At 45.7% G+C, this 13,384-nt stretch overlaps 1 protein-coding gene and 1 pseudogene across 3 annotated transcripts in view; one reads left to right on the top strand and one right to left on the bottom strand.

Moving 5' to 3' along the window:
* Positions 1 to 1,467: 1,467 nt before the first annotated feature.
* Positions 1,468 to 1,821, bottom strand: LOC120882260 (annotated as a pseudogene).
* Positions 1,822 to 10,925: 9,104 nt separating this feature from the next.
* The window catches only part of ATP6AP2 (ATPase H+ transporting accessory protein 2), a 44,275-nt gene continuing 41,816 nt past the window's right edge, over positions 10,926 to 13,384 (top strand). For 2 of the 3 annotated variants that reach the window (XM_040266184.1, XM_040266183.1), the window contains exon 1: positions 10,962 to 11,145. In XM_040266184.1, the coding sequence (XP_040122118.1) occupies positions 11,106 to 11,145 (40 nt within the window). In that variant the 5' untranslated portion in view covers positions 10,962 to 11,105. Of the gene's footprint in view, positions 11,146 to 13,384 lie in introns of all 3 variants that reach the window. The other variant, XM_040266181.1, reaches the window with a different exon arrangement.

The following is a 13,384-nucleotide window of genomic DNA, read 5'->3' as shown; positions in this document are numbered from 1 at the left end:
TCGCAAAGAGTCAGACACGACTGAGCACAATATTCCATCATATATATGTACCACATCTTCTTTATCCATTCATCTGTCCGTAGACATTGAGTTGCTTCTATGTCTTAGCTATTGTGAATAGTGCTGATATGAACGTTGGGGTACATGTATCTTTTTGAATTATGGTTATCTCTGGATATATGTCCAGGAGTGGGATTGCAGGATCATATGGTAGTTCTATTTTTAGTTTTTAAAGGAACCCCCATACTGTTCTCCATAGTAGCTACACCAATTTACATTCCCACCAACAGCATAGGAGGGGTTCCCTTTTCTTCGAAGATGGCCATTCTGATGGCCATTCTGTGAAGTAATACCTCACTGTGGTTTTCATTTGCACTTCTCTAATAGTTAGCAATGTTGAGCATCTTTTCATGTGCTTTTTGGCCATCTGGGCAGAACTTTCTGTGTTGACCAGACAAATGATGTGATGAGCAAGTGAGCAAGGAAGTGATTGATGCTCAAAACCACAATGAGGTATCACTTCAAGATGGCTGCCACTTGGCTTTCTCTCCCTCTTGGGACTCACACTTGAGCCTTTGGGGTCCTGAGCCATCATGTAAGACATCTGGTTACCCTGAAGCCACCATGCTGGAATGATCATGTAGACGTCTTTCCATGTGGAAAGCGCATACAGAAATAGAGAGCAAGGAAGATACCCAGTATGCCCAGCTGTGCCGCCTCCCAGCTGTTTAAGTCTTCCTAGTCCAAGTGTCAGAAGCCTTCAAGATGACACCACCTCCAGCCACCATCTGACAGCAATGGTGTGAGAGATTCCCCAAGTCAGGACACTACTCGGCCGAGCTGCTTCCAAATTTCTGATGCAAGGAAAGCCTAAGAGATCATCAAAGCTAATGATTTGAAACCACTAAGTTTGATGGCAATTGCAGTGTAGAATCAATAACAGCTACAGCCCTTTTGAGAGAGCCTGCCACTTCCTCAGTCTGGGAGGGGAAGCCCTAGGAATCCATTGGTTCCACACGCCCCCACACATACCACCAGTGACAGGACCCCTGGAGGCTTTCTGACCCTGGCAAGGCTTGTTTCTCTCTTCCGGAAATTTATAACACGAATACCCCCATTGAGCCTCCTAGCTTGAGAACACTAGGAACTTCGGCTTCAGTCTGTACTTTGTGCTCCAACCTGTGGAAGACAGAAAAAGGAATCAAACACTCAAGGAAAAGCAGGAAAGAGAGAGACCCCATAGCCTCAAATGAGGACCCTCCTTTCCTATTTTTGTCTTGTTCCTGATGCTCTTCCTTCATTCTTCCTTGAGACACGCTTATAACCATCATTACCATCACCTTTATTATTATGACTAAGGGTGACTGACCACTCACATGCCAAGCAGTGTTCTAGGTGCTCTATGCATGACAACTTTATTTTTTATTTATTTTTAAAGAGCTCAGCTTTTTATTTTAAACCTGTTACTAAAGCGATTTAGTCAAAAAGACCAAAGCCCATGTCATCACCAGACTCTTCAGATTCTTCTTTTTTTGCTTCTACTTTCTTCTCTTTAGCTGGGGCAGCAGTGGTGGAGGGGACAGGACCTCCTGCAGGTTCAGTACCAGCTGCTGGGACAAGTCCACCAGCCCCCATGTTGCAGACAAGGCTCCCATCGTTGACATTGGCCAAAACCTCTGCAAACAAGCCTGGTCAGAAAGGTTCGCCGTTTACACCAGCTGCTTTAATGAGGGCATTGTTCTTACACTCTGTGACCCTCACCTCATCATTGTGCAGGATGAGGGCTGAGTAGATGGAAGCAGGCTCTGAGAAGGAGGCCATGGTGCGGGGCGAGTGCTAGGTGGGGGCTATTGGGCGCGGTGCTAGTCGCCCAGATAAAGTGAAGGTTTCACCCCAACTGGGCCTTAGCTTCCTTATGACCGTGTACTTTAGCGGCTGCTGAGGAAAGGGCTCTGCGTATTAACTTTAATCCTTGCATCATCTATGAGGTGAACATCATGATTATCCATATTTACAGATGGGGAAACTGGACCCTAAACAGAAAAGTCACTCATCTAACGTCACACAGGCAGTCGGATAACAGGAGCTCTCTCTCTATCCAACACTGTTGTTATAGACCCTATTTTTGGGGTTTGTTTAGTCACTCACTCATGTCCAACTCTTTCACGGCCCAATGGACTGCAGCCCGCCAGGCTCCTCTGTAAATGGGAATTCTCCAGGCAAGAATACTGGAGTGGGTTGCCCTGCCCTCCTCCCAACCAAGGGATTAAACCTGCCCTGTATTGGCAGGTAGATTCTTTACCACTAATGCACCAGTGAAAGTGAAAGTCGCTTAGTCTTATCCAACTCTTTGTGACTCCACAGACTGTATAGTCCATGGAATTCTCTAGGCCAGGATACTGGAGTAGGTAGCCTTTCCCTTCTCCAGGGGATCTTCTCAACCCAGGAATCAAACCGGGGTCTCCTGCATTGCAGGCAGATTCTTTACCAACTGAGCCACAAGGGAAGCCCAATAATACTGGAGTGGGTAGCCTATCCCTTCTCCAGGGGATTTTCCCGACCCAGGAATTGAACTGGGGTCTCCTGCATTGCAGGCAGATTCTTTATCAACTGAGCTATCAGGGAAACCACCAGGGATTACAGATTAAACTCAGTCACTCACCCTTAGATCCTGCCAATAGAGACCCTCTGTTTTTGTTACAATCACTTGCAACTAAATTGCTTCTGATCAAGCCCGATATCTATGGAAGCATTCCAGTTTGATAAAAGTTGGTACAAATAAATTTAACATGAGTCCAGAGAGAAGGATGCAATTGTTGCAGGAGAGACACTGTGATAGCTCCAGATACAAGCACAGGTCAGAACTACAGGTCACTGGGGCTTCCGGTTCCAGGCTCAGTGGCTGGTTGAGGGAGAGAGCACTGCGGCTGTGCTGGAGTGGTGTGGGGGCAGGTCCTCAGGTAAATTCAGGAGGAGAGGTTGGAAGGAAATGACTCAAAACTCCAGTTGGATTGGACTTTGGTTCATCATAATGTGTTAATGTTGGTTCATTAGTTGTGACAAATATACACCAAAGTAACATAAGAGGTTAACAACAGGGGAAACTGGGTATGCGGTATGTGGGAAATCTCTGTATATACTGTCTTTGCTACTTTTCAGGACACCTCAAACTATTGTCAAGTTTTAAAATAAATTATCTTTGGGTGTGCTGGGTCTTTGTGGCTGCACTCAGGCTTTCTCTAGTTGCGGCAAGTGGGGGCTACTTCTGTAGTTGCGGTGCACAGGCTTCTCATTTTGGTGGCTTCTCTTGTTGCGAAGCATGGTCTCTACAGAGCACAGGCTTTAGTAGTTGTAGCTCACAGGCTTAGTTGCCCCGCAGCATGTGGAATCTTGCTGGACCAGGGATTGGACTCGTGTCCTCCCCATTGGCAGGTGAATTCTTAACCACTGGACCACCAGGGAAATCCTGTTCTCAAATTTAAAATGTCCTCCAACAAGCAAACCAACCTTCTGTAGCTGGAAGGCAGAATGGGGCCCCAAGAGACAGTCCAACAGTGAACAAAAGAGGGAGCAAAGGCCAGACCAGGAGTCTGAACACCAGGTGAGTTAGAAACATGAGGGTGAGTCCGATCTGCCTTCCTCTGCTCAGCCCTGGGAACCCCACCCAGCGTGCACTAGAACTCAGGACACTCAAGATGTGGGTGGGAGTGGGGTGGTGCATGCCTGAGGGCAATGACGGTGCAAAGCCAGGCTCCCATGTTCCCCTCTGGGCTATCACTAACGACCCAGAGCAGGTCAGTGCAAGGCACCCCCGCAGGCTGCTGTGTGCAGGGTTCCTGGTGTCACCCTCTGAGGTTGAAGGAAGGTATCTGGAGACTAGAGATTTTTCATTCATAATTCACCACATTCATAAGGAAGGGGAAGTAGCTGCCAGAGGTGATGGAAGAAGAGAGAGCACAGTTGCTTTTCCTGATGCTGGTAATTGATCAGTAATGACCAATGCACACTCCTGAGTCTAGACTCTCTCCCCTTATGGGCAGCAGGATGGATGCCCAACAGCAGGCTGGAGCTAGGTAGGAGTAAAAGTGTTAGCTGCTCAGTCATGTCCAACTCTTTGTGACCCCATGGACTGTAGTCCACCAGTCTTCTCTGTCCATGGAATTCTCCAGGCAAGAATACTGGAGTGAGTTGCCATTCCCTTCTCCAGAGGCTCTTCCCCACCAAGGGGATCTTCCCTACCCAGGGATCAAACCCAGGTCTTCCCAAATGGCAGACAGATTCTTCACCATCTGAGCCACGAGGGAAGCCCTGGAGCTAGGAGTGTGGTGTCCCAAAGGGTGGGGGCTTGAAGACTTGCTGGAAGCTTCCCATGGACGGAGGAGCCTGGTGGGCTACAGTCCACAGGTCGCAAAGAGTCGGACATGACTGAGCAACTTCACTTTCACTTTCAATAGTTGTGGGGGCCGGGGAGGGAGAGATGAGGCAGTGACTAGGTCTGGAGAAAGGATGATCAGGTAGGTTTGGGGGCCCAGCTGAGTGCCAGTCCCCAGGGTAGGGAAAGTTCCACAGCTGCAGTCAGCAACCCATTATAGGGAGAGAAGGCAGGCAGTCACATGATTCTGGGATCTGGGTTTTGCCCGGTAGTTCCAAGAGAAGGCCTGAGAGGCAAGGGAACCAGGATATGGTGAAGAGAAAGAGTGAGGAGTAATCTATGGGTCCAAAGCAGAATGAGGATGGCAGAAAAGATAGAAAGGGAATCAGTGGGGGATATAGAGGACCAGGGGCCTTATCAGGTGACCCAGCATTCCAGCCAGCTCCTGTCAGCTTCAGAAACTGTCTTGAAAACAGTTGTGGCCAAAGTATGGCCTCGCCTATGTGATTATCTGGAAATTGAACTTGCTGTGATCACTTCACTAGCAGAAGATTCTAATACTTTGTGTGTGAATAGAAGGCAGCATTTGTTAAGTTGTTCACCCATTCATTCATTCATATATCCAATTTTTAACAAATTATTTATTGGTTGTACTGGGTCTTCATTGCTACATGAGGCCCTTCTATAGTTGAGGTGAGAGCGGGCTGCTCTTCCTTGCTGTGCGCAGGCTTCTCATTGCAGTGGCTTTTCTTGTTGCAGAGCAGGGGCTCGAGGCACCCAGGCCTCAATAGTTGCAGCACACAGACTCTGTGGTTGTGGCACTCCGGAGCTTAGTTGGGCTTAGTTGCCCTGTAGCATGTGGAATCTTCCCAGACCAGGGATCGAACCCATCTCCCCTGTGTTGGATTCCTATCCAACCAGGAACCACCAGTAAGTTCTCATATATCCAATGTTGAGTGTTTCCAAAGTGCTCTGTCAACTAGATCCTGCTATGTTGGAGCTGAGCCATATGAAAAGAAGCTTTTTCCCCTTTCCCCCTTCAAATGGGATGTGAAGTCTCAGGTTATTTACACAGGGTTCAGCTCCAAGTTCATGAAGCACACTGCAAACATCCAACACTGGATATATGAATGAACGAGTGAATGAACAAATTAAGCAATTTCTATTTATTTTAGTTTAAATATGCTCATCCACTAGGTGCAATCTGAGAATACTCTTAAAATACTGTAGGTGTAATGTACATACCATAAAATGCACAAGTCTGAAGTGAAAAGCTTGTGGTATTCTCATCTATGCATATCTCCCATGTAACCACTGTCCAGATCAACATACAGAACATTTCCATCACCCCAGAAAGTTCCCTTGTGCCCCTTCTCAGTCTACCTCCCTCACCCTCAGATAAGGAACAGTATGGTTTCTGTCATCACAGATTCAGAGGACATGGGGCTTTTTTTCGCTCCACTGGGTCTTTGTTGCTTTGTGCAGACTTTCTCTAGTTATGGAGAGTGGGGGCTACTCTTTGTTGTGGGGCACAATCTCTATGGGGGCACCATCTCAGTAGTTGCAGCTCCCAGGCTCTAGAGTTGTGGCACACAGGCTCGGTTTCTCTGTGGCATGTGAAATCTTCCCAGACCAAGGATTGAACCTGTGTCCACTGCGCTACCAGGGAAGTCCCAACATGGTGCTTTTGATTAGGTTTTTCATGGCGGTGTGTGTGTGGGGGGGTGGGGCGGGTGGAGAGAACTAACGCAAAGCCACGGAAGTCAGTAACCAGTGGCTCAATGAGATGAAACTTGGAAATAAGATTGCACTCTGTCTCAGAGTTTAGTCAGGAAAACAAATACGGCAGAAACCATGGAAGGGAGTGGGAAGTTCTCACAAATGGAGAGGTGTGGTCTGTACAGTCATCCCCCAAAGGGGGCTTATTATAGTACCCTGTCAATCTGAGTACAAACATCCAGTTTTCCCAGCAGGTGTGTTCTGTCTATGGAGATGGGTACATAGAACCTCATGCGTTAAATATTTGCTGTGGTTGCATACTCACCAAGTTAATTTTGGGTAACTAGGATTCCTATGTCACTTGCATTTTTGGAGAGAATACGCTGACCAGGTTGTAATGAATATGCAGACTACCACATACTTATATATGTCAAAATGGTATTTGCACTATTAAGAACCTACAACTTTATTGTTTGGGGGTCAATGTCATGGAGTCAGATTCCCTCTGGGACACTGACAAAACTGGGGTTCTCAGACTGGGAGGCTGAAGCCTGGATTTTGCCCTGTAGTGAATTCCCATAGTAGATACCATCTCTAAGATCTCTTGTTAAGTCAGCCGTAAACATGCCAACCACAACTCTGGCCTTTCTTTGGAAACTTCCACCCTCACTGAAGACGTGTTTTGTGAACACAAGAATCTCCAAACATAAGCTGAAATCAAATACAAATAATTCCTACCAAGTCAAAGGGAGATACAGCTCCTCAAGATTCCAAGAAGCAAGCTAGATTTTTAAAACTTTTTTTATTGTCAAATATGACACAAATAAACATACAACATCAGTGTTCAAAATATCGATAATAATGAAGCAAACACTAGTGTAACAATATCCACGTAGGTCATTATGAAATGACCAACCTCCCCAAATCCTTCTGCATGTCCCTTTAAAATATATATTTTTAAATTTCGTGGCCACACTGCACAGCATATGGGGCCTTAGCTTCCCAATGAGGGATCAAACCCACACCCCCTGCATGGGAAGTGCAGAGTCTTAACTGCTGGATTGCCAGGAAAGTCCTGCATGTCTTTTCTAGACATATCCCCCTCTCTACCACTCCATAGGTAACTTGTATGGCATTTTTATGGCAATCATTTCCTTGCTTTTCTTTATACTTTGACCATCTATGCTGCATCCATAAACAGTATACTTTCTTGTTGCCTGATTTTGAACTTTATATAAATGGAGTCAAACTGTTCGTTTCATATTTTTATATAGTATAAATGTGATATATAATACATAATGTTATTTATATTGTTTCATTATGATATAGTATCCCATTGTATGAAATATATACCACAATTTATTTAATCAATATACCATAATTTATTATTAATATGTAAGTACATGTTCCTGTAGTATTTATTCTAAGGAATGCAGCTGCTGGGTCATAAGTTTGGTATTTCTTCAGCTTTAATAAACAAGGCAATGTTTTCAAAACCTGTTGTTCCAGTTTATACTTCCACCCCCATGTTATGAGAGTTTCAGTTGATTCACATCCTTGCCTACACTTGGCATGGTCAGACTTCTAAACTTTTGCCAGTCAAGTGGTGTGTTGGTATCTCGTGATTTCAAATTTGCATTTCCCTAACTATTAATGCACTGCAGATGGTGATTGCAGCCATGAAATTAAAAAACGCTTACTCCTTGGAAGAAAAGTTATCACCAACCTAGATAGCATATTCAAAAGCAGAGACATTACTTTGCCAACTAAGGTCCATCTAGTCAAGGCTATGGTTTTTCCTGTGGTCATGTATGGATGTGAGAGTTGGACTGTGAAGAAGGCTGAACACCGAAGAATTGATGCTTTTGAACTGTGGTGTTGGAGAAGACTCTTGAGAGTCCCTTGGACTGCAAGGAGATCCAACCAATCCATTCTGAAGGAGATCAGCCCTGGGATTTCTTTGGAAGGAATGATGCTAAAGCTGAAACTCCAGTACCTTGGCCACCTCATGCAAAGAGTTGACTCATTGGAAAAGACTCTGATGCTGGGAGGGATTGGGGGCAGGAGGAGAAGGGGGCGACAGAGGATGAGATGGCTGGATGGCATCACTGACTCGATGGACATGAGTCTGAGTGAACTCCGGGAGTTGGTGATGGACAGGGAGGCCTGGCGTGCTGTGATTCATGGGGTCGCAAAGAGTTGGACACGACTGAGCAACTGAACTGAACTGAACTGAACTATTAATGCAGTTGAGCATGTTTTTATATAGTGGCGGGTCTTTTGTATTTATTCTGTAAAGTATCTATTCAAGTCAGTTGCCCATTTTTCCATCAGGTTGTCTCTATCTTACTGATTTGTAGGAGCAATTTCCACTTTCTGGATATAATTGATCTTTTCCCATTTGGGAACTTGTATTTTCACTTAATGGGTTTTAAAAATTTGCTTTATTTTTCAGAACATTTTAGATTGAGAACTGAGAAGATATTACATATACCTCACACTCAGTTTTCCTTATTATCAATAGCTTACATTAGTAGGGCAATTTGTCATTGTTAATGAACCAATAGTGATATTAATATGTTATTATTGACTAGAATCCATACTTTTTTTCAGATTTCCTTTTCCAAGGTGCTCTGTCAACTGGGTCCTGCTAGCTTGGAGCGGAACTGTATGAAAAGCTTTTTTCCCCTTTCCCTCTTCAAATGGGATGTAAAATCTCAGGTTATTTACACAGGGTTCAGCTCACACCCAGTTTTCCATTCTGCATATTGTGTCTTTTGGAAAAAAAAATCCTTAATTTTCATTGAGCAGGGCTCCACAGGGCTCCCTGATGGCTGATTTACAGGGACCAGACCATCTCACCATGGTCTCTCTGGGATCACTCAGAACAGAGTTAGAGAAGCAAACTATATTAAGTGTTTCTTAAGTCTTCTATCTGGCCCTCTCCTTTTGGAACTCAAGAAGCAGGAATTTGACATTTTTGTTTTCTGGTTCTTTTCCAAGAGTCTTCCCCTCAGGGCAGTAGATGGCTGGAGTCTGGGCTATTTGGCCTGGGAGGAGAGGTGTGCCGAGAATGGGGGAGGAGGTTTCTTTTAGGCTAACACGTGGGTCATTACTTCAAATGTTATCCTGGGCACACATATCCATCTTGAAATGCTTCAGTGGAAAAAGTTAACTGCACATCACCGGTTGTTTACTGAGCGCTAAAGATTGAATCAGAAGGGCTGTGTTCACAAAGCAGAACTGCTGAGGACTCAGAATGTGACCTTGAGTACATATGCCCTCCTCCAGGTTTCAATCTCTCAATCTATGATAAAGGAGGAGCCTTTCTACAGCAGTTATCCTGCTGAATTTCAAGGCTATAAGCAGCAGCAATGTCCCTTTGAGACCTCAGATGAAAAGGGGTCTGAGATTTAAAGGATAAGCTATTCTCCCTTGGCTCAAAAAAAGGACATTATTTCTCAAGACAGAGTATGAAAGATTGTGAGATTTTGAGGTTTCCTGGGTGGGGAGGAATAGGCAGGATTTACATTATGTTCCAGTCTATTTATAATACTTTGGTCTACTTCAAATTAAAAGAAATAAGAATGTCCTAGAACTCTTTCAAGAACAGAAAAATTCACTCCTCTCCCCGTTTTTCAGGCTGGATGAAATTGCAAGAGTTGTGCTCTACTTTTAGCTGATTATGCCCCTAAATAAAGTTTAGACAAATTTTTTTAGGACTGTTGTCTACAACCTGTTCTACAATATGTAGTAAGATGCACAAAGAATGAAATTTTAGTTGATATGAAGAGAAATGATTCCATCATGCTTAAAAATGAATTTTTAAAAATGATTCAATTCTTATTGATATTTATTTTTTCAAGTCAGTGATTTTAGAGTTGATGTTTTGAACTTAAACTAAACAGTTAATGGTAACCTGATGGGCTTTCTTCCTGTCATAGTTTAGTTTTTGCTATCTGAAATAACTCCTATGCATGCATATTGAAACCACATCCGTGTTTCAAGGCCATCAGCTGTTTTCTGAACACAGTTGATACACTGTCACTTCTTGCTTCATATCGAGGTTAAAAAACAACCCATGAGATGAGAAGGGAGGATACTGGCCAAATTAGTTATGTCTAGCCTTCACATACTAAAGGATGGATGAAGGAAATAATTAACTAATGTAATTAACTCAGGTAGATCAGTAAGTCTTAGGGTTGCCAGATTTAGCAAATCAGAATGTAGGACGCCCAGTTATATTTGAATTTCAGATAAACAACAAATAACTTTTTTTTTAGTTTTAAGTATGTCCCATGAAATATTCACGACGTTTACCCTAAAAATTATTCGTTGTTTATCTGAAATTCAAACGTAACGGGGCGTCCTGTAGTTCATCTGGCACCCCTACTTGGAGTGCTGGGATTTCCCGAGGCGCCTGGCTTCCTCCAAGCAGGTGCTCAGCATCTGTGTAATTGTTAGAGCGAAACCCAAACCAGCCTTGCAGCTTTCACAGCTGCACCCCTAGTAGGGCGGGACCACGCGATCGCGACAGACACACACCCTGGTAGGAGACCGTCACTCGAGACTGGCGAAAGGGTCCACACCCGGGAGGCAGCCCCACCATGTGGTCTCTCTGGGGCTCTCGGCACCCCTTGACAGGTCCCGTCCTCCCCCAGTCCCCCAGCCCCCGATCGCCAGCCCTACCCTCCATCTCATGACCCTTCGTCACGGGCCGGGGGAAGGACTGCCCGACTCGGCGATCGTTGCCTGACATTGGCAGGGCCTTCCATCCATCATGTTAGGCTCCTCCCATCACGCTGACGTTTCCCAAGTTACGTCTCTCCCGCAAACCGCGGCGTAGCTAGGGATTGGTGGAGAAGGCCGCGACCGTCCCAGCGGGAGGCGACGGCAGGGCGGGCTCTGGGAGTCGGGGCGAACCCGAGCTCGTCACCCCCTCGTGCTGCGCTGGTCGTAGCGTCCTGCTGGCCAGTTCCGCGTCGCCCTGCGCTGCTGCAGCCGCCGCGGAACCATGGCTGTGCTCGTCGTGTTCCTGTCCTTCTCGGTGGCGGGTGAGGACCCGGGAGCGGGCGGGGCGCGCTCCGCGAGGGAGCTCCGAGGGCCGCTGGGCTCGGGGGTCGCGGGCAGCCAAGGGTGGGCGGCAGTGGGGCGGGTGCCGCAGTGCGGGCAGCCGGCCGTGGCCTCGCCCCAGCCGCCTCTCTCTCGGTCTTCTCTCTGGGCCAGCCTGTGGCGGCGGGGCCTGGCGGGCTTGCAGCGACTTGGGCCGGGCGGGGCGGGGCTGGGTTGCGTGGGGGCACCTGAGCCGGCCTCCACCTTCCGCCTCTTCGAGAAAGGCGCGTCCAGCTGTCTCTGGCCTCTTCCGCCTTGGGAGGCGCTTCGGAGGACCGGGATGCATTTCTCAATCAGCTGATGAACTGCAGCCCTTTGCGAAGAGGCCGATGTCCCAGCTGCCCTTAGCTGCTGCTTTTCTTGGCATTTTTTGGTGTCTTCATTTCTAGCAGTTGTCGTCAGTAATTGGTGAAGTGGGGCCCCCCCCCACGGTTTCAGGATACTAAAGTTGAAAGTGGAGTATTAGTAATTGTTTTTGTGTGATTATTTTCTCAAGGAGAATTCCAAGTACCTCTCCATAAAGTTTGCAGTAGTTCCCAATTTTAAGGATTTGGAAACTAAGACATGAGTCACGTTCTTGGGGTCACATGTCAAATGGTAGCTTTCTCGGTGAATCTGGGTTCCCCAATATTCAGCAAGGGGAATGCCAGTCAGCTCCTATGTGGCCTCTTGCCGTGTATCATGTACTTAATTTTGCATCAGTCCTTGGGAGAGTGGTCAAGCCTAGATAAATTACCCCACAGCACACAAGTGATAAGCAGCAAACCTGGAATTGAACCCAGATCAGTGGGCTCCAAAGCATGGGCCTTTCCTATTGTACCTGTCGTGGCACAGGTGTGGGAATGATGGGTGCTGGAACTAGGGGCACAGAGTGGTGAACATGAGGCCACATGGAGAACAGTTTGGAGGAATGGGTCCCTATTCCCCAGTGTGCCAATTTAAAACCTAGAAGTTAAAAATCTGTAGACGGCTTGTGCCGCTGCTCTGTGAAGTGCTGAGACACTTCACTTTGGGAATGGTGGTTTAATTTTACATGGAGATATAGACCTTTGATGTTTTTGAAGTCTACAGTTCTTCTCCATCCCTGGAGGGGCCCAGTGTTGTGTTGATGATAGTTGGCTTATTTTCATGACTGTAGAATTTTAGAGTTGTATTGTTCCTTTCGTCTCTGGCTCTGGCAAGATCGTTCTGATCTGTCTAGTTGGGTACTTCAGGAGAATTTAATTTTTTAAACTTGGTTTTGGAAATGTAAAGATATTCCCTTTGATACTGTGATTTAACTGAACATCTTGCTGAAATTCATGTTTTAATGTTATACTTGATCTTCTTGTGATCATTGAGGTTTGGGGGGTTTTGTTAAGTTTTGGTCTGAGGCAAATAATTGCTTCTGTACATGGTTTGAACCTGCTTTCCTAACTAGAAAAGGCTAGTTCATGCAGACCAAGAATCTGATCCTGTCAGCTTCTTCACTGCTGTGGTCTTGTCAGATGAGGTTAAATTACTGTTTTCCACAATGACTAAATGTGACTTAATGAAAAACATCTTTTAAGAGATCTGACTTCTCTATTTGAGGAAAAAATATGTCATTTAAAATGGCGATACCAAACTGGGGAGAGAGTAGAAGTCAACTAGAAGTGAATACCAGGTCATGAGGAGTATTTGGGAAAAAAAAATTCAGATGGTTAGTTTGGAGGGGAAAGGCCAAGGGTGAACGCATGGAATGTGAAGGGGTGTCATGTTAAAGAAGGATTTGATTTGGTCAGTGATACTTCAGAGGTCAGAAGTAGGACCTGTTTAGTTTTTTTATATGATGATTTCATCTTCATTCAGAGATGACAGCACAGTATGGTGGGCGTTCCCAAAGGGAAGGATTCTTAACCTCTAGCCCAGATTGGGGAGGCTGGGGGAAGTTTCCCTAGGCCAGGTGCTTCACATGTAAATGTGTGAATGGTTGGGGTGGGAAGAAAAGGCTTTTTTTGACACAACAGTATGTGTAAAAGCACAGAGATATGAGAGCAAAAGAGCAAAGAGTTTGGTGGAGCTGAAACGTGTAGGAGTTAAAGTTGCAGAGATTCCATAGGAAGGGTGGAGAAGTGCCTTGGGTGTTATGTTTTGGATTTTGTTTCAGAGGCTCTGGGCACTGAGAAGGTGGTTGAGCTGAAGGGTAAACATTCAGATCTG

Source organism: Oryx dammah, unplaced genomic scaffold, assembly GCF_014754425.2.
Source record: "Oryx dammah isolate SB20612 unplaced genomic scaffold, SCBI_Odam_1.1 HiC_scaffold_23, whole genome shotgun sequence".
Taxonomy (NCBI): Eukaryota; Metazoa; Chordata; class Mammalia; order Artiodactyla; family Bovidae; genus Oryx; species Oryx dammah.
The sequence above is the reverse complement of the archived record's forward strand: the minus strand, read 5'-3'. Positions and strand labels throughout refer to the sequence as shown.